The sequence below is a fragment of the Hippoglossus hippoglossus genome, chromosome 22 (assembly GCF_009819705.1).
Source record: "Hippoglossus hippoglossus isolate fHipHip1 chromosome 22, fHipHip1.pri, whole genome shotgun sequence".
Taxonomy (NCBI): Eukaryota; Metazoa; Chordata; class Actinopteri; order Pleuronectiformes; family Pleuronectidae; genus Hippoglossus; species Hippoglossus hippoglossus.
The window spans coordinates 10,844,291-10,869,229 of NC_047172.1; the positions used below are offsets into that span (position 1 = coordinate 10,844,291).

The 24,939-nt window shown below is 42.3% G+C and overlaps 1 protein-coding gene across 2 annotated transcripts; it reads right to left on the reverse strand.

Moving 5' to 3' along the window:
- Positions 1 to 3,395: 3,395 nt before the first annotated feature.
- On the reverse strand, positions 3,396 to 23,616 carry htr1d (5-hydroxytryptamine (serotonin) receptor 1D, G protein-coupled). 2 transcript variants are annotated; one of them, XM_034576996.1, is made up of 2 exons: positions 23,137 to 23,616; positions 3,396 to 6,045 (listed from the first exon to the last, which is right to left on the reverse strand). In XM_034576996.1, exon 2 carries the CDS (start codon positions 5,061 to 5,063, stop codon positions 3,909 to 3,911), a length of 1,155 nt encoding a protein of 384 aa, XP_034432887.1. In that variant the 5' UTR covers positions 5,064 to 6,045; positions 23,137 to 23,616; the 3' UTR covers positions 3,396 to 3,908. The 2 variants fall into 2 exon arrangements, with proteins under 2 accessions (XP_034432887.1, XP_034432888.1); XM_034576997.1 differs by lacking the exon at positions 23,137 to 23,616 and adding an exon at positions 22,427 to 22,484.
- Between the last annotated feature and the right edge of the window lie 1,323 nt (positions 23,617 to 24,939).

Here is a 24,939-nt window from a genome sequence, read left to right on the forward strand (position 1 = left end):
ATTTAAACCGCAGATGTAACGATAGCGCGACTTTTACTGAACAAGCTCCTCTATTGTAATTTGTTTCAGGTTGGTCTCGTTTTTCTGATTAATTGAGACACATTTGTGCGCCCCAGCTATTCCCACAGGCAAAAATCAATAGCTGTTGAGCTAATTGTGGTATCTTTAATGCTGTATTCTGAATAATTAGGTTTTATTTGTCTAACACTGTTAAATTTTGACCCACCTTTAAACTCAGAGAGCACATTCATTGAGCGCGGTACACTCACAGTGTGACAAACTTAACACTCAGAAGCTTACAGTCGCCATTAACTTACATGACGATTGTCTAAATATAAAAGGAGGAACCTCTGTCTGTCTGTGTTTCAGTTTTCTGGACAACCGCTCGTCCCATCCACTTCAAACTTGTCGGGGGTTTGCTGAGGGGTTAAGGAAGTGTAGATGGTGTCTGTCGAGTGTGAAGTTTCTCGGAAAAGAGGTTCTCAAAAAAATTCTAACATTGCTATTCTACATGTTTTACATCTACATGTGCAGTGCTGCATCTGGTAAAACATACCAGGGTTGTAGGAAAGTCGTAACCCAGCTGCGACAGCACTTTCTACACGGTCTAACGGAGCAGAGAAGGTGACCCTATGTTAAAGCAGGTGTGTTGCTCAGGACCCAAAGAAGAGCAGCGTTGACTGTAAAGTGTTTCGTTGATGCTTTCAAGAAAAGCAGCAAGCTTTCAGAACCCAGGTCAAACTATCAACCTTATGGTTATGGTGCCACCAGCTGGTTTGGGAACCTAACAGTGTAGAGCTCAAATTCAAAGTCTGGTTCAAACAGTAGGGCCCCTCTCATGTGTTGTATTCTGAGTATGTATTAATGAACGTTCATTCATACCGCTGTCAGTTAAACTTATTAATGGGCAGCTCGAGGGGAACAGCAGATATAACAGCAGCGGGGGGGCTCCTTAATAACTGCAGGCTCCTCTAATAGCCTGTAGGCCTGTGATTTATGAATTGAGATGTGTGTGTCTTTGACAAGTACGCCTTTGAAATCGAGGAAATTCCTTAACAGTGTAATTGTTCTCGAACTAAACTGCTTCGTTGTTTTACTCAATGTCGGGTTTGATGCAGCAGCACCAGTAATTCAAAACAACTTTCTCCCACAGGAGGCAATAAAGGAACCTTAACCTTACCGGCTGATTTAATTTACTGAGACTACTGAATCTTAAATCAATAATATTATTCCAATTTATAGTAAGTAATAAAAAGACTAAATGTGGTGCTGGGGCCAATCCAAGCTGACATGAGAGTCGGGGAACACCCAGCGTATCAATGGGCCGACACACAGAGACAAACACTATTTCACACTCACATTCACACCGATGGTTAGTTTAAAGTCTCCAATTGACGTAACCCCAATCTGGATGTGGGAGGAAGCTGGAGGATCTGGAGAAAACCAATGCAAAGAACATGCAAACCTCACAAAGAAAGGTCACTGAACTCAGATTCAACAAAGAACCCCCTTTGCTGTGATGTCTGATATCTGTGACATCTCAAACATTTCCCACCCCAGCAGGTCACCCAGCCCCATCGATACAGTACGTGTGGAGCACATGTGTATCCAGCAGCTTCTCTGAGAGGCATAAAGAATTGATGATAGAAATAGATGGAGGTCGATTAGGTCACACTGTGTTGCTGCTCCAGAGGCGGAGATGGTTGACTCCGGTCTAATGTACATCTGTTGACCGAACGGATACCAAACCTGCTGTACACTGCTTCTTTTATCATGTAAATGCAACAGCTGAGAAACTATGTAGCTGCTCTCAGACGGGAACTATTGAAAATCTCCAGAAAATAAGGTCTATCTTCTAATATGAAGAACGCAGCAGCAGATTGTCTGGATCAGATGTATGGAAAATGTTAGAAAAACAGGAACATTCAGGTGAGGCGTGGTGCCTGGTGTGGAGCATACAGGAGGCAGAACAGGACATATTCTCCCACTGTGGAAATCACATGTTTTTGTTTAAAGCACAACCAAACCGGCCCGTGTCGCCACAGCTCCCGAATCTTGTTGTCAGCAAGTTGACATCCTTCTCGGAGTCTTCTACGTGTACGGCATCTCTTTTTTATCCTGAGATATTTGTGGTATTTTTCTGGGTTTTTTTCTGTTTTGCATCCATCCAACGTCATCAACACTCACTCTTTGTGACTTTTTCCTGCTGTATTCTCACGAGGGCTCACGAGGATATTCTGCAGACATTTTACCAGGGGTCTGGAAGGAAAAGTCCCGGAAAATGTTTGGAGAAACTTACTCGAACACTTGCGTTCTCACATAGAGCAGCTCCAGAAAATTTCAGGAAAATGTCCAGAGTTCTGTGCATATATTGGAACGAAACCAATCAAGTGAATTTCAAGGTCGTCCAGTCCCTTTAAACTGATCCGACTGTATCTACTCAATGTGAACTAGGACCAAACCAGGGATTTTTCTTGAAGTGACGCTAATTTAACTCCTTTTCTGTTAACGTTGCAAGTTAAAGAAAACATTTAGTTTGTTTGTATATTATTGATGAGAATCCTTCTTGTAAATATGATCAAACCCACCAGCAGCAAATAAAGCATCAATTTGGGACTACGGTTATTTTCTTTGACTTGTTCTATATTTTGCTGTTGAATTGTAGTAAATGTATTATTTGTTGTGTTGTGTGTTTGTGAGCAAGATTACACGAAAACTACAAATTTTTTTATTTAGATCCAGGAATTGTTTTTCACTTTCTTGAACAAAAAATTAAATTTTCATTAATTTCACAGGGAACATTTCATGAATCTTGAAAAAAGAAATCAGGCCTGTTTAGGGGACTGATGTCTATGTGCAATTTGGTGCAGCTTGATTGACTTCAAGGCGACTGTTGGCCTCGGGGGAGGTAGAGTTCCATCCCACATAGAGCTCAGTGCATTTTTTAACCCTGTCAATCTGATGTGGTCGGGAGTAAACAAAAAAACTGTTTCATCAGTTAGTCATTAGCTAATCAGTTTGCCGCATCAACCAATCATTCACGCAGTAAAACAAACATCTTCATCAAGATATTAAATCTCTCAGTGCTCTGATCGTCACCTCCGGTCCTTTTTGTTTGTGATCATCATCATTTTGTAGGATCCTTTTTTTGTTGCTATGACACCTGGCGTTGCTGAATATTCAGAGGCAGAGTGGAAATGCTGTATTTCAGTCTGTAATGATGAGAGCCCGCAGAAATATCAAACACTCGACAATCCTCATTTCCCCAAACACGCATATATTACAGTAAAGTTAGTACCGCGAGACACACACACACACACACGCGCGCGCGCGCACCACTTTCAAGTATAATTGCACATATAAAGATATTTTGACTGAATCTCTGGAGGTTTGAGTCCACGGTCTTTACTGTACCACAGGAACATTTTATGGGAGCAGCATCGTACAGACACAGAGATTAAGACAACATACATGTAGATCTCATGGCTTTTCATTTCCGCTGGATTAAATCCAGTCCCTCTGAGTTCACTCTTTTCATACACTTACATCATTCGTCTTTAGTTGTTTTAAATCTTTGCTTTAGTTCAAGAAATATCAGCAACGTCCGTGTGACACGAAATAAACTTTAAATCTCCTTCTTTTATCTCTTGAAGAAGAGTCCCATAATCCTCGGGAATAAAGATTTGTATCTATTTAAGCATGCATGCATAAGTCTATATGATGGATATACTGTTAAGAGCTATGGCATGGAGCTGTTTCTACAAAATAAATCTTACACGTAGAATGTGTTCACACGATGGGACATTTAGGTGCACAGTACTTTCATTATTGTCATTATCCATTATCTTATTTGTCTTTGTCTCCCTGTTTTCCTTGAGAAGTCAGTTTAAATCCGGTGTAAAGGTTTTTCAGGAGAACCGTCTGAATTTCATGAGTTTTTGAAAAGCCTGTTTGAACTCATCATTGAAGACGGTGTAGATCACAGGGTTGATGAGGGAGTTCAGGTATCCCAGCCAGGTGAATATATCAAAAAGCACCGGGTCGAACCAGCAGTTTTTACATATGGCCAAGACCAGTGTGCCGACGAAGAACGGCAGCCAGCAGACGATGAACGCGCCCAGGATGATGCCCAGAGTTTTGGTTGCTTTCCTCTCCCGCGCCGCGCACAGACGTTTCCTCTCCACCACGCTGTCTGCCAGCTTCACTTTCACCATGTTCATGAACAGAGGCGACCCTCCTCCTCCTCCGCCACCTCCCGCGCTGTCGGAGTGTAGGTGTGCTTCCTGGTTGGAGGCAGAATTAAGAGAACAGAGAGAGGAGCCTGCAGAGGTCTGGATGAGCTGCGCTGTGGTGAAGCGCTTCCCAGAGGCCGATGGCGTTTTGAAGATGCGGGAGCGGGCGGCAACATAGATCCGTCCGTACAGTATGATGAGAAGCACTGTGGGAACGTAGAAGGCTCCAAAGGTGGAGTATAGGGTATAAGAGATCTGATCTGTATTCACCATGCACTCAGTCAGCTCCTCGTGGGCTTTGGACTGCCGCCAGAAAAGCGGAGGCATGGAAATTGATATGGAGATCACCCACACCACCCCGACCATGACCGCCGCCCGCCGCATGGTGCGGCGTTTCGTGTACTCCAGAGCGTCTGTGATGGCCCAGTAGCGATCAAGCGCGATCACACACAAGTGCAAAATGGAGGCCGTGCAGAAGGTGATGTCGGACGACAGCCAGATGTCACACACAATCTGCCCCAGCGACCACGTCTTGCTCACAGTGTAGACGATGCTGATCGGCATGACTAAAATAGACACCAGCATGTCTGTGACGGCCAGGGAGCCAATCAGGAAGTTGGCAGGCGTGTGGAGCTTCCTTGTCAGGAAGATGGTGGCGACGACGAAGGCGTTCGAAAGCACGGTGGCCAAGGTGACGAGAGCGAGCAGCGCAGAGAGGGAGACCTGCAGGCCGAGCAGCGTGGCCTCGCTCCAGGGCGGAGCGCTGGTGGCGTTGGGGATCTCTGTGAAGTTGCTGGTGAAGTAGTCCAGGGAGATGTTATCCGGCTCCATCTCACCTGTGCTCCTCTCAAAACCTTGTTTCTAGAAGGTTTGGTAAAGCCTCATACGTATAATCTGAAATTGCGCACAGATCAGTTCTGACATGGCGCTGAGGTGGGCCGCGCTCTGGTGTGGCACTTCTGGTTTCGGCTGTAGAAAGTTCTCTTTTATCCTCCTTTATGTAGTTAACACAACATTTTCCTTAATTTCCCATCTTGTGCATTGCAATGTGAAGTCACACCAACCTTTAGCGACAGTTTACACTATGCTCATATAACCAAACCTACTAATTTGTCCATTTCGCTCCTCTCTCTCGTCCTCGCTGGTCGAGCTGCAGGAGAGATGAGTCCTAATTTATATTCAGCTCCCGTCAGACAGTCACTTCATTCCTCTCTTCCCAGCGCTCTTATCTCATCTCCAACCAGCAGCCAGCCGCCAACAACACCTTCAGACCAAACCCCCCTATCTCTCAAATGCTTTAATGGACTCCTCCTCTTCAATAAAGCCAAGCAGGGAGCTGCATGTAGGAAGATGATGACGACAGATACACAGGTTTGCTTGTTGTTGCTCTTATCTATTCCGAAGTCTGCGTGGGAGCCTTCTAAATTGAGGTTTGTATTGAAACTTGGCCGCGCCTTGTGTCTTTGATGATACTGGAAAGCAAGAATTTTGCAAACACACGATCGCCATCAAAACCAGACGAGCACATTTTTTAGTTATCCAGTCTGCGTGTAGATAAGTGTTTGAGATCCATATGGTTTTGGCAGGTATACAGACATTTCCACTAAAATGCCATGATCAGCAGATTGTTTTTCTCCCCCCAGTGGTTCCCCGTCTTTAAATGCTTGTGTGTTGGCGTCTCCGTATCCCGGCTTCGTCTTTCTCATAAACACAGATGTAGTGTCCGCACAGAAAAGACGATTGTGTCCAACTTTCACGCAGCCTCCTCGGCAGCAGCTTCCTCGGCAGCAGCTTCCTCTGCAGCAGCTTCGCCCTGGGAGCCACAAAATGAGAGAGAAAAATAGGAAGGAAGATTAGTTACTTGCAGCTTCACCGTCATCCCCTCCCCCATATTCTGCAAACACACACAAACAAACAAACAAACAAACCACCTACACATTAGGGGAAGTAAATACACTCCAACAACCTGTAAACTCAACCCTGACCTGCAAATGGAGCGTCATGACTTGACACACAGACTCAACGCCCACACAGCCTCTGCCATTGTGTTGGTTTATTACATTTGCTGTAAGACCGGGGGTTGAAATCTCCAAGACAAGCAAAAATATAAAGGCACTTCATCGAAAGAGCAGTTTGGTGATGACATGAAACAATCAACAACACTGATGCTTCACTGGGAAATTCTGTGTACATGTTTACCATTAAGACCATTTATATCTGTCAGATTACTGTAGTTTATTAAAATGTGTGATCTGTGGTTGTGTTCCTCCGCTGTCCTGTTCACTTTCAGTCCACTTACTTCGTTTCCAGACTCATATGAGGTCCCAGTGACATTTTACCCCTGGAATATAATTATTTCATCTTTGAGTCCAACTGGTCAAAACTTGCAACAGTAGATTTGAGCTTTAAGTTCAAGAGGCCAAAAACATTTCGTTAGGCCACTGTCACCCATGACCTTTGACCAACAAAATCAGTTAATCTGTGAGTCTAAGTGATTTAAAAGGATTCTCTTGAGGCATTCTTAAGATACCTCGTTCATGAGGCAAAAATGGTTTTGTGAGGTTTACATGACCTTGACCTTTGACCTCCCAATTCTAATGTTGCTTGTGTCCAAGTGAATGTTTGTGCCAGTTGTAATGGCTGTTCCTGATATATCACATTTACAAGAACATGAGGTCACCGCGACCTTGACCTTTGATTCTATTTTTTAAAAAGACAAAATACGATTATCAACCTAAACTTTTCCCCTCACTGACAGACTTCTGAGATATAAACCGGATGAAACTTGCTTCACATTAACCGTTGGAGGGGCTTGGGAGCTGGATCACTGAGGTACAAAGAGAAACTGACCATGTTGCCTCCAGGTAAAGAAACATTATCACAAGGCTGGAAAGCTGACTCACTTTCAACTACACTGAAGGAGATAGGAAGTGAAATGTGGTATTATGTCCCAATGGGGGACGAGGACTTCAAATGACTGTTAATCACCACAGAAGACATTCCCTCCCTCCAGCTCTCCATCTATAGACGAGGACGGCTATAATGTATTATTTAAAAGCAGAAGCATGAATACTGACCCTTTGTAATTCAGAGGCAAATATGCATTAAGTGACACATCTAATGGACTCAGTGCAGCTGAAATGGGGAGTTTTGACTGTTGAAACCACTTGTTGTTGTATCACAACCCACACAGCAAACACAAATTATACCTTAATCAGCATTGTGACAAATGGTAAATGGTTTACATAAAATATTTTTCCTTTTTACCAAATTACTTTAAAAATGTTAAAATAAATGACTGAGAGGAATAGGGACACAAATAAACACAATGCAGTTGTTGGAATGAGGTTTGACAACTTAATTTCTTGGGGGATATTTTGTATTTCACATATCCATACAAGTTATATGTGAAGTGAATTTGGAACAGTAAAGAACAACCCCGCTGGAAAACAATCAAAAAAATATTTCCAGAAGTAATTAAAAAGTGTTTGCCTCCTCACACTTAACAAATCACATTCTGCTGGCGTATTATAAGTGTCAAAGACAAATAATTCTGAGTGCGTGTTTGTTCCTGATACAACTCTGCAAATCACATCCATTAGCTGAAGTGTTGACTGGCAGCTGGGCCCTTGAGAGGGATTATTGTGCATTGGCAGTGACAGCAAACAGGCTGCTGTGTTGAAGAGAAAGTGTTGTCTCACATGCAGGTCAACATGAAGATTCTTATCAACCAAACCGCAGGATTGACCAGTTTGAGCCTTTTGTGTTCCTCATATGCAGAGTTCGCTTTCTGAGGTGATGAGTTCCAATCACTGATGGAAAATACATTGCGCTCCCTTAATGAGTCCCACGTGCAGACTGTATATAAAGACAAGAGTCAGTCTCAGCTGTCAATCATGACATTTCACCCCATTTGTATAGCATCAAATCACTAATTAAAATCAAACTTACTGGAAAAAACTTGAAAAACCCAGTGTCTTGAACCAATAAGATAAGAACTACCTAAAATGACAAAAATAAGAAAAATGTATTCGATGAACAGTATATTTTTACTTTTTAGTTTGGTCGATGTCCTATCCGCTAACCTGGAGGAGGCAAGATTATTGACCTATACTACTACCAGCCACTAGGTGGTGAAAGAGACGCAATGGCTTCCCCTTTGGGGATCCGTCATGTCGTCCATCTATATATATACAGAACTTTTAGTCACAAATTACCTCCAATCATTATTAAACAGATAAAACAGGCAGATAAAAAGTATATATACTTTAATATATATACTAATACACCACTAGTACACTGTGGATTTGTCACCAAGTTCCATAATTAATCTCTGCTATAGGTGACAAGTTGTAACAATATAAGATCTTAAGCTTTCGTTCCAGGAACCATTGATTGAACAAGGAAACGTTTTGTCTGTGCTCTGCCCTGCTCTAATATAAACCTGCACTCTGACATTCAAATGGCCGAGAGCGGAGTCGACTGCCGGCTGCCCTCCATCCAAGAGCTGCACATATTGTTTAACAGCACAGGAAAGGGCACAGAGCACCGCTCATACCCACACAGACAAACACGTGCAGCGCTGCTTTAACCAACTCCTGAATCATAATGATGCTGCTAAACAGCAACAGAGCTCTTTCAGCTTGTTTTAGTGTAATGGTGTCCCTACAGCAGTCAGTCTCTGCACTGCATGTTAGTATCCGCTGCTGATGCCTAAACCACGAGCATCAGTCCTGGACAGTTCCGTAAATGAGTCCAATAACCAGGTTGTTCTCCTCATGTACAATTTAAGGGGAAAGGTTTGTTATCTAGGATCAAGACATGTTATTTAAAGCCCTGCACGTTGATACAATGGAAGAGCAATTACAGTTTGTTTAATACGTTATATAGAAATGACATAAAACATCAGGGTATTTATTACCATTACTTTAGAAGACACCAAGCAGATCTGACCGATGTGCTGTCTCAGTGATTTATAGAACTGGTTTTATTTCGATTTCTACTGTCCCCCTTTATTCTTATCTGCATCGTGCATGGAAAAGATTTGAATGGATGATGGGCAAAGGCTGACTTGTTTATGTATGAGACAAATATATTAGCCAGTTATCTGGAGAAAGCCTGGGAGAAGAGAAAAAAAAAAACCCTCTCTATTGTGTTAATTTATAGATATGTTATGGTTCTGTTTATTTTTCCACATGTTTTGTGCACGTACTGGAAGAAGATGTATGTGTTTGTAAATTGAGGATGTCTTATAATCCCAAGAGGGGATGGGGAAATTGCATTGGCACGACACAGAAAGAAAATATATGCATGTATATACAAAAAGGATTATTATGGTGAATCCTTGACGATTAGGTTGAGGCTCCTCATCTGTAAATACATGCCTGAATGATGACACTTATTAAATGTCTATTTCATTTAGCTAAAGACATTTATTTTCACGTATCCCCAGCATCATTTCCAATTTTAACTCATTGTAACGGCAATTTCTACTAAATATGCGACCTATTTTGTAATGTAGCTCCTGCCTGATTTTCAATGCTCAGAAGAAACACAAAAATAATAGAGAAAAATTGGCACAATTATAATAATAACACTGTATGTAACATTATCATTATCATAAAAATAATTCAACTAGAATCACACTCAGTAAAGGGCATACATCAGCCAAGCCAAATTCAACCAAGCTGCACCAAACTGCACACACTCCTAGATATCTGCTCCCTAAACATGACTTTTATTAAGATCCATGAATTAATGTCCGATAAATCAGCAAAAATGTACCTGAATACTTCCCTGACTCATACTGCATCCTTCCACCAGGTTTTGTTGTACTCTTATCAGTGTTTTTTGCGTAATCCTGCCAACAAACAAACGAGCCAACCAACCAACAAACAGGGGTGAAAATGCAACTTCCTTAGCAGAGGTAAAAGTGGTGGGTCAAAATCGAAATGAGTCGCGCCTTGATATCCTACATTACCCACCCTTCATCTTCACAGCATCTTTCACAAGACCCACCGGCCTCCTAAAGGCTTTCATCTTTGACTCTCCACTCTTATTTACATCGATTTTAGCTCTTTCCGTCTCCTTTATCCTCTGGAGTGAACTTCAACATGTTTCTCTCATCATCTTTGTTTTGCGTGTGCTGTAGCCGGAACGAAGGAAACATCATGTGTGGACGTACGCACCGAGATACTGATCGCTGAGGCGTGACGCGTGACGCGGCGTGACCACCTCACAGTCCCACTTCATTGCATCAGTGCAGAGGAGATTGATAAGAGCAGGTCTGGTGATAGCGCTCAGTGGCAGCGCTGTAATACTGAATGCTAAGTAAGAGGACGGTCGAGGATCAGTCAGTCACTTGTCGTTGTTGTAAGCTGCTGCACTGTAATGGGTTTCTGGTGCACATCACACACATGTACACACACATATGCGCAGTAGCATGTTTGATAGATGGCTGAGTAGCTTATCTGTTTACACATCAAACAAGTCAAGGCCAAGGCTTATCTCCTCGGGGTCTGGTTCACAGCACAATAGGATAATGATGTTCATAATGAGTGGATGAGAGGAAAGGATTTTCAATCAAGAACAGGCCTTTTCTAAATTGGGCTGTATACTGTTTCTGTGGCATATATTAGTGTCTACATCTGGCTTTGAAATTGAGGATATAATGTAACAAGGCATGGATCGGCCCGGTGGGATGTTAACTTATCTTACTTAAATTCGGGGGGAAATTTAAAAAAGATCACAAAAACTAGCATTTACATAACGTCAAACAATGTTATGTTGGGTCAGATGAAGTCAACTGGACCTCGAATCACAGTCCTGCCCTGTCAGCTCCTTTGAATATCACCCCATTAACAACAAATCCAATTCATTCCTCATTTCAGGTTCAGGCCAAATCCCAGCAGATGCTGCAGAATGTGTAGCAGCATGTCTGTCGACATGGGCGTAACCTTGTGAACCCAGCAGGCCTGCAAACACTGCATGGCCCCACTGGAGATAGGCTAATTGATGGGCTAATTGATTTAGCTCAAAGATGGGAGAGCCATCGCTACCTCCGCTGTCAGATACTGTCTTCTGTTTACTCAAGCGTGTGCTATATGGTAGCTGAGCGAGGAGGTACGGTGTGTGTGGGGCGGGGGGATTGTAGGTTTACATCAATGGAGAGAGAGAGGATGGGAATGATACAGTAAATTGAGTCAAAGGAGTCAAAAGAGCTGTTTAGGTTCAACTTTGTACAGAATCATGTTGTAAACAACTGAGGGTTTCAAAAGCTCATTCTTGTTCCCCAAAAACTAAAGGTCAGGAGAGTGCATACCAACAGTCTCCTTAAATCCAATCAAGCTGCACCGAATTGTACACACTAAGATATCAGTCCCCTGCTGGCAAAATACGCTACACTATGTCACAATGTGGCTGCAATTTTCTGTCCGAACTCCTCAGAGCCTGAAAGAGCAATAACCAACCTGAACCTGACAGACATTTTGCTGTCTGTGTCCGAACCCAACCCACGCCCAATGTTTTCTCCTGCTACAGGAAATTGGGCTGTAAAAAATTTAGCAGATAGCCCAAACGTTTGTCTGCACCGGACCTGACAGGCCTTGGTTGGAGGATCCACACTGTCTGGATCTACACCAAAGTTCAATGGGTTCTTTCTTGACTCATATCCCATCCTTCCACCAAGTATAGTGGAAATCTGCTCAGTACATTTTTGTGTATTCCTGCTGACGAATACAGAAACCTAACAACCAACAAACAGTAAGACGTGGAAAGGGGTGAAAACATAACGTCCTTGGAGAAGGTACTGACTTCAGTTATCATCCTCATATAGATTGCTTTTACTTTGTGTTGAACATCATTAGCCTGAAAGTAAAACATGCAGAAACGACTCATCCCCTGAAGATGTTTAGTTCCATCAATAATCATTGTTCAGTGGTTTCAAGTAGGTAAATGCCTTTTAACTGTCAAGTCAATAGCCAAGTCAGCTCCGCCGGGAATGACTTTGGCTCATGTTGCTTGTCATTCCAGTCAATGTGCAATCAAGGAGGCTTTTGTTTGATTTGGCGACAGACATAGTTTTTTATTTTTTTATTTGCATAGTGCCATGCAAATCCTGAAATACAGACGACTGAGCTGCATCATGAGAGGGAAAATTAAACCATAAATTGTTGATTAGTTGCTTGAACAGTCAACATGACTTGAGAGCAATTATTTGTTAAAGTATAGCCTACAAGTGCAAGAGTATAAAAATCCAAACAGACTGCAGGGCGAAGGAGACCGTGAAGTGTAACGCGCTGCCATGTCGCGCTGCGAGACAGGAAGTAGTGAACGGAATCACATTATTTCTTGAGGGCTCCAGGGTTTATCATATCTCAGTTGTTTGCAGGTGCCTGGGAGTGTGGAGCGTGGGTGTTTTTCTGAGGCTGTGTGGGCTGCATGTGTGCACAAGCTCGCACGTGCACAATCACCCACCCACACACACACACACACAAATACAATGTAAAATACCAAACAATATAATCCTCCTAGTAGTAGACACGGGATGACACTGAAGGGGCTTCGCAAGTTCATGGTGACTTATGGTGGCTGATTCCTGTGCCAACAAATGAACTGTAGAGCGAGTGTAAGGGAGTAAAGTGTCATTGATCTGTTCAAACCTCTGGGTTCAAACCTCAGGACTCATTACAGCAGCTGGGAAGGATAATCTCAGCTCGTCCATAAGCCGATAAGAGGCAAACAGATTGTTGAAAATGGGACAATTTAGCATTTTCAGCGGCTGGAAACAGATTAGTTCCAAAGTTCATCACAGTTTTAAGAGGTTACGATTAAAGCAAGACGTTCTCATTAGTTAAAATGCAGCGTTCAGCAACTTACATCACACGCATCAAAACCCTCTACTGCAGAGATTCTTCACACCGATGTTTTTTCAAACTGCTCCAAAGTAATAGACACACGGTACAGGACCCTATAGAAAGTGGAACAATTCAAGTGCAGATCTACGACGTCTAGGAGATGCCGTCTCTTAAAGACTGGGACTGTGAGGAGCTGATGCAGAGGAGATTGTAAGACCCAGCTGCCGACGAGTGTAGAGAGGAGACGTAGAGGAAGAGACAGTGGGGATCTGGTTTAAACCTGAGGTGATGATACACAAACCTATGATTAGAACACGGTTAGTACTAAATGTGCTTTAACAAAATTTGTGGGCAATGTCTTCAATGAAAGTTTATATCCAAAACCAAGAAATTAGCAACGGAGTACAGTCAAATTGCTGAACTTTAATAAATGAAATTGTCCACAGTATTATTTTAACATGACTGTTTGGTTACCAGATCAAAAAACAACCAGATATCTTGAGTGGTTTTCATCCATAGACTGTGTATAAAGAAAGTGTTGTGCCCTCAAAGGTGAAGCCTCATCATCTTGATTGCCCCCTGGTGGCTGGCCACAATATAGGTCATAATTCCCATCCTTATTCCTATAAGTCATTACCTCCATGTTAGTAGATGGGACATGGACCAAACAATAGAGTCAAAGTGCATCTCAAATACAGTTGGTATTCTGTGAGTTTAGGTCGGGAGGCCCTTATTGATGACTGAGACTGACTTGTGATTGGTCGAGCACAAATATCGGCAGGACCTTGAGACCACAGCTCGTCACTACTGTCACTACTGCACAGATTCTGGCTCCAAATGACTTCCAAAGCACCAGGATATTTTAGGTTTTTGTACAACAGGAGAAAGTTCAGTTGTGTCGTCAACCTTTATTTATGGTCGATGGTTTCTACTCATGGGTAGTGGGTAACTCGACCTGCTCACTAAAGCCACATTGAGTCTGAAATATTGTGCAGGGATAAAAACAAAAAATGGAAAAGTTTTCCTTTGTTCAGTGACTAAAATCAAATTTCAAAAAAATCTACAGTGGTGTAATACCACCACGCAAACACAAAAGAAACAGGTCTTCAGTGGATGCCATGACAGTGAGGAGGACGTAGACCAACAATATCAGTACATCTAAATTTGATGTGTTTAAGTGCGGAAGCTCTGCAGTTAGCATCCATATCACTGACTGATGACAAACTGAAGTGCTTTTATCTTTAACTCCTTTGTTTGAGTGTGTGTGTGTATATGAGTCAGAGCAATGAAGGGGCACTGATTCACCAGAGGTTGAAAGAAAACAGCCAATGTTTGCTGAGAACGCTGAAGAAGACAAAACGTATAAGAGGTTTAGTTTCCCCATATTGACGGATTGTGATTATAGAAAGAACATAGAGAGGAATAATAAAAACAGCACATGACTAAAAATAACAGCGTACAGGCTGTTTGATGTAGAAGACAGTATGGAATAATAAAACCTACACCTTCCTGTTTGAAAGGGACTGATTGTTTGGCTTGTAGTGATGCTGGTTGCACCTTTCTTTCTGAAACTGTAAAAGTGGCCTGCAGCAGTTCAGCCGCAGCAAATAAAGAACGTCTGCTGGATTAAGTTCGCAGAATCCTGAAGCCTTGCATGGCTCATAACGCCAACTAGTGTTTCAACCCCTCTTAGACCTTGCAGGGGCAATGCTTACGTAGAGTCAACCATTTCATTTGAATCTGGAACAACTCTATCTGTCATGGATCTGGCGAATTGATTTTACTGTCAATTAAGCAGGATGGATCCTTACAGCATCACAGAATCCCAGAGAAAACAAGTGCAAACTCATTTGTAAGTAAAGGGAACAGAAACTCTGACATCTTGACTTTGAAAGATGGCGCAGCCAATTAACACATTGAACTTGGAAAGTCTTTACTATTTCCAAAAACCTTCCATTCAAAAACAGCTTTATTCATACTGGCAAAATTCTTTTTAATCAAATACAATAATTCAACCATATCAAAGTATTTTAACACACAGGAGAAATTTAAATTACACAGAAAGCCACCAATTAAGAGAAACTTTAAATCCTGTTCTGAACCTCAGCAGAACAAGATGAAGTCACAAAGAGGACATGGAGATTACATCAGGGTCTCTGTCCTCATTACAGCTTTGTTTTGCTTTGCTCTAGAGCTTGTCCTAAAGCTCAGACATCGTGCCTGATTTGCATCTGGTTTGAGGGTTTGAAATATAATTGTCAAGTGGACCTCATACGGGAATATATATATTTTTTTTCATCGTAAATCTCTCTTTGGGGTTTACTGGTGCCAGCGTGTACATGTCGGATTCACCAAACGCTGGAGTGAATGGTGAATTGCTCGTTTCAGCCTAATGAATGCAATCTGGTCACAAGCAGGTGTCCGTTCATGAGCTTTGATCATTAGTCTAATTAACAACGCTATAAATGCTTGTGGCAAAGTTTCATTTACCAAAACGTTCCTGAAGAGTAGAGATGGGATTTAAACACTGTGGAGCTTCACATCCTACATTTTTACTGTCAGTATAGTGGTGTTAGGAACATCTAGAAAATATGACCAGTGTGTAGAAATTGTTGTCAGAGCAGTGCTGTACTGTAACAGAAATAATGAGGGGTTACTGACCCAGCAGGACGTAGGGAGAAACCAAAATACCACCATGTTAGATGTTAAAATACATTTTGTCTCAATTAAAGGTGAAGGATCCAATGGTGATCTATTTTCAGAAATTTTGTATAAATCACCTGAACCTAAGAATAACTGTGTTTCCGATCTTTTAGAATGATCCCTTTACATTTAGAAGCAAGTCCTCTTCCACGCAGTCCGCCATGTTGCCCCACCATGTTTCTGCAGTAGCCCTCTAGTCAAACCAAACACTGGCTCTAGAGATAGCCTTCCACATTGTTAGGTCAACTGAGGGCCACCGTAGGTTCTCCCACACACTGGAGGATGAGGCCAGGGTTGTTCAACTGTTCAACTTCATCACTAGACGCCAATAAAATCCTACAAACTGAACATTTACAGTACAAGGAAATTGGTAAATGCCGCTTCAGAATGAGTCTGTTTGTATACGTTGCTCTTCCATGAGACCTCTTGTCTTATAGCTTTGACTTGGCCAACAGGTATTGTGTTCCCGATAACGGGATAAAGCGCAATGTAAAAATTAAGTAGCTAGCCCAGCAGACATGACAGAACCCATCCCGAACCCAGCTTGTCGGGTTCAGGTCAGAATGGGCTTTGGTCAATCCAAACTGTGAATACAGTATGTTCGACCTTTCTGTATCTGTGTGGGAATGCGTGTGTTATGGTTTTGTATAAAAACATTTGGTTAAATGTGTAATTAGGCATTACCCTGCAAAAAAGCACTTTTCTCCATTAACTGTGGCTGTACAGACAAAACACTGATAATCTGCAAGATAGCACAACAGTTATTAGAGCTGGAACTAATAACAATGGTCATTTTCTATTGTGTTATCTTAACTTGGCTCATTTAAAAGCTGCTGTAATTACAACATAACATCTAGATAAAAAGCTCTAATTATGTTTTGGCTTTTCCACTCTGCCTCACACGGTTCACATAACACTGCTGATGTGCACTATACTGAGCTGAGTGTTACAGATCCTTCAAAAAACACTTTATAGAGTTGTTGTATTTTCCTCTTCTGTAACATTTCTCCGTACAGGGTCTCAGTCAACAAATTACAGTTTCTTGGACAATGTGAGATAGGACCCCCCCCCCCCCCTCTAATTGCCTTCAAGAAACAGAAACAGACCATCTTTCAACAAGTCGATCTCAAAACATTGACCACTAATGGCCTGAGTGCACGCTTGTATGGATTCAGATATGAACCCTGCTGACATCGTGATGGTGAGTGACACATTGTCATGATCTATAATTAGGACTTTCGGCTGGAGGGGCCAATCTCAGGATTCAGCTGCAATTACGAAGGTATTGACGGCAGATTAGTCAGAGACAGGGAGGTGTGGCGAGGAAAAACATGAGAATATAATGACATAAGAGGAGGAAGATTCAGGAGAATGGTAAACTAAGATGGAATCAGAAGGAAAAAGATGAAAAGAAATCTCTGGGGTTAAAATCAAGATTTGCAGTGAGACGCTACAATGTAGTGGATCACACTCTCTGTTGAAACAGTGGTTTAGAGAATGATGAACAGAGACACAGAGAGAAAGAGAGAGTGAGGGAGAGAGAGAGAGAGAGAGAAGGGCAGAGGGATGTTATTTAGCGAGTGAAAAACTGCTTTCTCACACCGAGTCCAATCCCCTGGGAGTAATCCTGCCGGTAAATCCGATGGGATTACCACTGATATAGTCTCAATTTTCTGGATTGCTGTAATTCCAGTGTAAGGAGAAATCTCTGCAGCACAAATAGTGACAAGAGGATTTGATGAGAGAAGGTAAAGCACAGAATGAAACAGAGGACAGCACATTCACACGTATTTACAAATGTCCATATTCTTCCAGTATGAAACCAGCTGTGCAATTGTGACTTCCTTATAGCGCCGCTTTTTGGAGTTCAGTGATGAGGTCTGGGAATTAGACGATTCTGCACACGTTCTTACAAATGCGTTTTTTCTTGCCAGAGATCTTAGATCATAGATTTTCCAAAAGGAAATTGGGCCCAGTCTATTGATAACACCGGTCCAGCTCATCAGCACTTTGGCACCTTCAAACTTAGACCTGATGCAGATTCAGTTGGAGAAAACGACTTAACTCCAGCTGGTGTTTAGTGCAGCGGTGAGTTTTGCTCTCACACATCAGTACCTCTGATTCTGACTGACAATGTAAAAACAGCTTTTCTCCTGATATTGCTACATGATGCTCTCATTAACTACGTGTGAAGCAAACAAGCAATGCTACAGCTCTATTGATCACATGCTAATCTGAGTACCTTTTTACATTTCAATGTATTTTCATCCGTTTTCTATGTGTAACTGATTGTATATCGGGCTCCGAGCTTTGCCAACATGCAGGTGACATAAAATCAATACTGTCTGTAAACGCCCCCTGTGTGGACACACTGGATCTGCTGCTCTACCAGCATGCTGCTCGCGCTCCTCGCCTTGTAAATCTTTAAATAATCCTAATGTTTCCATTAAAAAGCTAAAAAAGTTAATGGTTTCTTCTGAAATTGGTGGAGGAACTCATTACTTGTATTTGAATGAGCTCCTCCACCACAATACTAAGCAGGAAATGCTGAATGTTCCCAGAAGCATTGGACCTCAGGGGGTTTAGAGGTGGACGTGTTTGAAACTGCCATCATGAAGGGAATCCACATCAGCAACTTCTTTTGGAATAGTTCACTTTACCAATAATCAAGACTACTATCTATATATGTGTATTGGGGCCATCTTTTCATTCCTGATATGTTTGCTGTAAATCCAGGGTTTTGGTCATTGAGCAGATTTCTTTGTCATATGTGGCTCATAGTTCTCATAGCTCATAATAGAGGTGGAGAATGATGGTAGCTCCACTCATTCTTGCACTCATTTTATTCTGATGCCTGATTGAGGACTTCAGGTCTTTGCAGAACACCGTAGGGGTTTCGGTGTCCGTATGTTGCAGTAGATGATTGCCAGGTTTTGAGTTGCGATTGAAGTCGTCCACAAGTCTCTGGAGTTCATGATGCTTTTAGCATTTAGTTGTTTTGAGCAGTTGAGGTCCTTTGCAGCCTCGGCTCTAGTGTTGTAAGATTAAAATCTTTTCAGATTCTGTTCAGTCTTTAAGTTTTTGTGTTTAAGATTTAAGGTTTTATTCCTGCACTGCACGTTGCCATACTTGCCATCCTCAAAAATTACTGAACTTATTTCCTCTAAATTTTGTGAAACCCAATAAACTTTGGAGTAGGTTCATTTTTCATTGTCTTTAACATGGCGAGAAAGGGCATCTTAATAATTTAAATTTAGTTTAATAAACAGGCGACCAGCGCTCTGTGGCAGTGGCGGTTGGGACTCATCAAAGTAAGTGATGTATTGTTGATCGTGACATTAGTGTGTTAACAACAAAGGGGGGGGGCACTCATGACAACGGCAAGGACAACTTCAAAGCACTTTGAACAAACAGGTGAGCAGCCCTTTGTGCAGCAGCGGGGGTGCAGCTTCAGGGTCCGCCACCCGGTCTTGACTTGCCACGGCTCATGGCAATTGAATGTCACTTTCACAGTTTCATAAAGAAAAGCTGCACCCAGCATCACCACAGGCCAAACGAACTTCCCGTTCCAAACAGGCAGGTTTTGAACAGCCGCTGCACTAGTATCAGAAATTCTTTGTTCACCTCATGATCTCAAAACGTGCAATATGGCAATAAAGTGGCCAATCAGCCTTGTCAGCAGTATGAACTCTCCGAGCGCTCTTCTAGTCAGCATATTGATTTCCGTTATAGTCGTCATGGGAATTGTAAGTAATCCTGCTCTGAGACCTGGTGTCTGACTGCTTCTCTCTGAGCTCAGGGAAGTTTAGTTCGGCAGACGGTAGTTAACGCTCTCTGTCTCTCTAACGTGACGATGGCCAATTCTGACTCTTCAACTCTTCCTCCTTTCACTCTCAGTATCTCCTGGTCAATCTTCTAACACAGACATTTTCATTTCTCTCACACTTTAAATAGTTGTGACAAAGTCGTACTCAGACGGGGTGTTTTACAGCCCAATGGTAAACTCCTGCTCACAAACACTGCCCCACCATCTGCTCAGCTGTAATTCTCACACTCAGCTAACTTGTATGTCGCACAGCACCGTACAACAGTGGAGTCAGTCTGCAGGGCAAATGGTGCGATGATGACACTGCAGTAAATCCCCACAAGGGTTTTTGTGTTTGCTGTAGCAGGTCGTGAAAAATAGGAATTTCAGAAACACGTTGTTCACGTTAAATAGTGAAAAACGTTAAAACGCAGAATGAGGCTGTAACGCAACTACATACATCTTCTTCTTGCTTCCTCAGGTTCAGCTCAGTCCTACGTGTTGGTTACCTGCAGGTCAATTCACACGCTTTATCAGGCTGAAGCAAACATGCAAAGTGTTATTCATATCTCTGGTGACTTGATGTGAGGAATGTGTGTCTCATTAGGAGCTTGTCCACATCAGTCAAGCTTCCAGTTTTTATTTATTGGTAACAGAGGTAGGATGACTACATGAAATGACATCTGGATTCCAGAGAACCGCAGACTCATTTCTAATCATTTTACCATCTGATTTGACAGCTGTTGTTCTTCTTGACTTAGGATATTATTATTAGGCATATTATTATTGTACAGCTCAGTTTAAATCAATACTTTTGTAGGACAGAGTATTATAGCCATCTTGAGGAATGAAAATTCGGAGATTTCAAGAATACTCAGTCATAATATTAAGAGAATAATGTGACTTTAATGCTCTGGTGTAGTATTCAGACATGAACTCTGGAAAATACAGAGATTGCCTTTCACATATGAAGTACGTAGCAGGAGATTAACCGGGTTGGACGAGATCAAAACCGGAAAACATTCAGGTTAGAGTTGTCGCCTGCAGAGCAGGAGACAGGACATGATGTATAAATTCCACTGCAGGAATTAACAGGTTTTCGTTCACAGCATATTGACACCGGCGCTTATCGCCAAAAGCTCTCGAATCTCATCGTCTTTCCAATTGAACATCTTTTTCTGCATCTTCCATGTGTATTGCACCTCTTTTTTATTCATTAATCTGTATTCCTGTTGGGTTTTTTCAGTTTTACGTACGTCATGTGAAATTACATCAACACGCTCACTAGCTCACAGTGAATTTTCCAGATATTTTCCAGCTGTATCTTAACATGCGCTCACTCTGACATTTTACCAGGGGGCAGGCAGGAGAAGTTCCTGAAAATGTCAGGAACACTTGACTTGGACATTTGCATCCTCACATACAGCCCCTCCAGAAAATATCAGGAAAAAATGTCCGCAGCTGTATATTCCAATTACTTTCTGCATCATATCACTTGTCCCTGGAGTGAGAGGAGGGACTGTCCAAGCAGGGAGGGCTGCATTTCCGTTTCAGCTCAATTCTCTAGGTAGCTCCAGGCAAGTGATGGATAGATGGTGACTTTAAAAAAAAATCTGATATCCTCTACATGTAAAAAGACATTACAGAGATCTGCTCTTTCAAGCACTCGCAAAACCATTAATTGCCTGTTCCTACATTAATTATTAAACCAGAACTTTGCCTAATGAGCTACAAATGAATCCTCTTTGTAATACGCTCTCTCTCGTGGCCCAGATGAGGGGAAAAGGTCTCCGTCATAATTAAGCAAGAAAATTACATATTCAACCAAGATTAGTTGTTTCCACTTTTTATCTTCATTTTTTTATTATTGAGGAGAAAGCAGAGATGGCACGGAGTGAAAAGGGGTTTCTGTCATTTTAATGGATTGTTGATTCAGTTCAGTGTCTCCAGTCACGCCCAGAAAGTAAGAGTACATGTGCCTGTGTGTGTGTGTGTGTGTGTGTGTGTGTGTGTGTGTGTGTGTGTGTGTGTGTGTGTGTGTGTGTGTGTGTGTGTGTGTGTGTGTGTGTGTGTGAGAGAGAGAGAGCACAGGGAAGAAGAGGGCGTCACTGTCAAAGCCGAGACTCCACATGTGCGAATCTCCCAAACGAAATGGAGGGATATTGTGCTCACAGAATTACTTTCACTGCATCGACACGGTGATTCTCTTTCATTTTGCCGAGTGCCTCTCACATCAGTCGGCTACTTAAAGCAAAAAATGCAACACGCTTCCTGCGAAGAGAGCCCCAGGTGGGTTTTCTGAAAAGCTTGAGAGCACAGAGGACAGGTCTATTTTTTTCCTGGCTTGAAATGGACTTAGTGCCTGCATGAGCCGCTCACCTCTTCTCCTCAGCAGCTGCTAATGGCAAAAGAAGCTTCTTCTCATGTTATATGGATATCTCTATTACCTCTTCAAAGTGGAAATGCCAGCGGAGTATATCATATGAGGATTGTTGCAGCCCTGCCCAGAAACAGCTATTTACCAGATAATGATTCAAATAATATTAAAATAATGTGCAGTTCCTCCCTTCAGCATAATGTCACAAAGTGTTCCGTCCTTACTCGCTAACCTATAACCAGCATCTCCATCTAGCTCCATTCTCGTGCTCCACATTTGTTTCATGGATGAATCTGCACACACCCTCAGCTGGGGGTTGGAGGCAACACCTTCAATATAATGCAAATATTATGGTCTCTGAAGCACCTTGGACAGCAGACGTCACCATACAGATATTTAAGCCTCATTTTCATTTAAATAACATTATAAACTGCTTTTCTGCTGTCAATCTAACCTTTAAGATGTTAAGTATCAGGTTCCAACAGGACAACAAGTCAGAAAAAAGTCATATCACCATTATTTTCACACAAAAAATCACAGTTTTCAGTGAAGGATGTTTGAGGGGGCTGGGACTGCTGAAAGGGCTGGTCTGTATAAAGTATTACAAAGCTGCAATAAATAATGAACTGAAGTGAGTGTGTTCCTCCATCCTTTTAAACATTTAATAGTCTTATCCTGACTCCTCACCCCGAAAATCATTTTGGCACAGTGAGGCTTCATGCAGGTTTTATCTACGTGGGCTTATTTCCAACTCTCCATCCTTCTCATGTCCCAACACCATGTAAAGCTCCTGTTATTCCCCACAGGGACTTCATATATTATGACCTTATCATAGCCTATTGTGAGTCATCTTCATCTCCTATGGGGGGGTCAATGAAACAGTGCCAAACGGTGCCACTGGTAATTACAAGTGACCTTATGGTGCTCTTATGGTTGTGTCTCTTGTATATGGGATAATTTCAGATGATTTCTTTAAGTTTGATGTTTCTTATTTTCACCTTTGATGCTTGTCTTTCTTACAAGCAGAGAGATCGTTCTTCACTCATCCATTTAGAACATAATTAAATGTCGTCTCCTGTGCGCCCACAAATCTGTGCGTAATGGTAAGAAACTAGCAGGGAGCCACGAAAAGCTTATAAAAAAAGAAAGGTTGTTCAAACTTACCGTGTTTAATTCCTTCGTTGAGTGATTTTGTTCCTCTTCTCTTTTTTAATAAAAGCGCAGCACAGCATCAGCCGGGGAATCCCGGCAGCTGTGTCCTTCCATTACGCACGTTACGAAACACAGATTGGTTACATTCAGAGGGCGCCAGCGGAAAGCTTCTGTAGGTGTTACCACTGAGAGACGGAGCGAGCGAGCATCCAGAGCCGCTTTATTCTCACATGTCCGGCAAACATGAGCGACTCGGACTCTGGTTTCTTTTCTGCAGGAGAAGAAGCAGGGCGCTTTGCTCCAGAGTTCAAACACCCGGGTGCGCAAAAAGTGTCAGAAAAGACTCTGGTTCCAGCGGTAATCCCATCTGATGCGTCAGGGCGCATCTCGGTGTGGGCTGTCTCCAGCGACAACTAAACCCCCGGTGAGGGGGGGGGCTTCACGGTGCTGATGCGAACCATCCAGCCCCGAGGGGGGGGATTACAGAGAGACGTCAACGAGTAACAAGTTACACTCAAATCTGCGTTTGTGGGAGGTTTTCATGGCAGTACTGGGTGTCTCTAACCCTAAAACACACACAAACAAACACACAAACACACACACACACACACACACACACACACACACACACACACACACACACACACACACACACACAAATTACAGTAAATCACACCAATGCCACACATCTATGTTTACCTTTCGACTCTTTAAAGTGAGAGGTTACTGTACACAAATCGATTTCAAACACTGAACCCCATCAAGACTCAAATGTCAATTTTTTGTTGTTTGTCCCTTCACAGAGAGAGACTGATGATCTTGGGTTCACAGACTTTCACATTGCATTTTACAGAAGAAACAAAAAGTAATGTATTCTTTTTCACCATGTCAAAGCTAATTTAGCGCCAGGAAAGGAACTGACAAATTAAACGTCTTCTCCAGGACAAATCTGTAGGAACAATATGTTCCTTCAGTGTGAATTCTCAGAATCTTGTGGAGAGTGTGCACTGGTTTCATAAAAAATGCACGAGGTCTAAAACCTTGTCCACACACATTACTCTTTAGTACATTGTTGACGTCCTATGTGCTGTAATGCTGATGCAGAATAAATTGTATTCACCAGTTTGACTCTGAAAAATGCACATGACAGCATTCAATATGTGTTGTAAAGCAAAATCACCAAAAAGTTTGATTAAATGTATTTTAAAAAATCAGGGTCAGTGAATATTGTTACTGTCTTTTACCATTCAAGCTCCTTCTGATAATAATAGTAAAGATTTAAAGTGACTCGGGAGCTAAACCAGAGAAAGAGGTGTATAAGAAATATGCAGAACTTCTCCAGAGGTTGTAGAAGATTGTCAGAAATGAAAGGAAGAGATTCCTGAACAAACAATTGCCCAGTTTAGGACGATTTTCCTCTTTTAAGTGGAAGGCAGAGGTTTTCTTCTCTGGGCTCACAGGAGGCTAAAGTCTTAAACGACACACAACCACTAAATCAACACATCCATCCATAGAGGTTGTTAAACATCACTCACACACTGTTGCTGTCAGCGGCAATTTGTGGTTCAGTATCAGGACACTTCCGCATGCTTAATGGGGATCGAACCGCTGACTTTCTAGTAAGTGGACGACAGAGCCACAGCCCACCCTGTTGCATCACCCCTAGTCTTCATTGATCAGCTAATTAATCAGAGAGGCCAAAGCGACCTAACAGTTAACTGGTTTGACTTATTGAAAACCTCCAGGTCAACGACCTCATCCAAGATGGACCCTACCACCACAACATCCCATTTTTAGAGAGGATCAGCTGCTGAG

What these genes read in the sequence shown, in the direction of transcription:
- htr1d (XM_034576996.1), bottom strand. Translation starts at nt 5,063, where the DNA reads ATGGAGCCGGATAACATCTCCCTGGACTACTTCACCAGCAACTTCACA.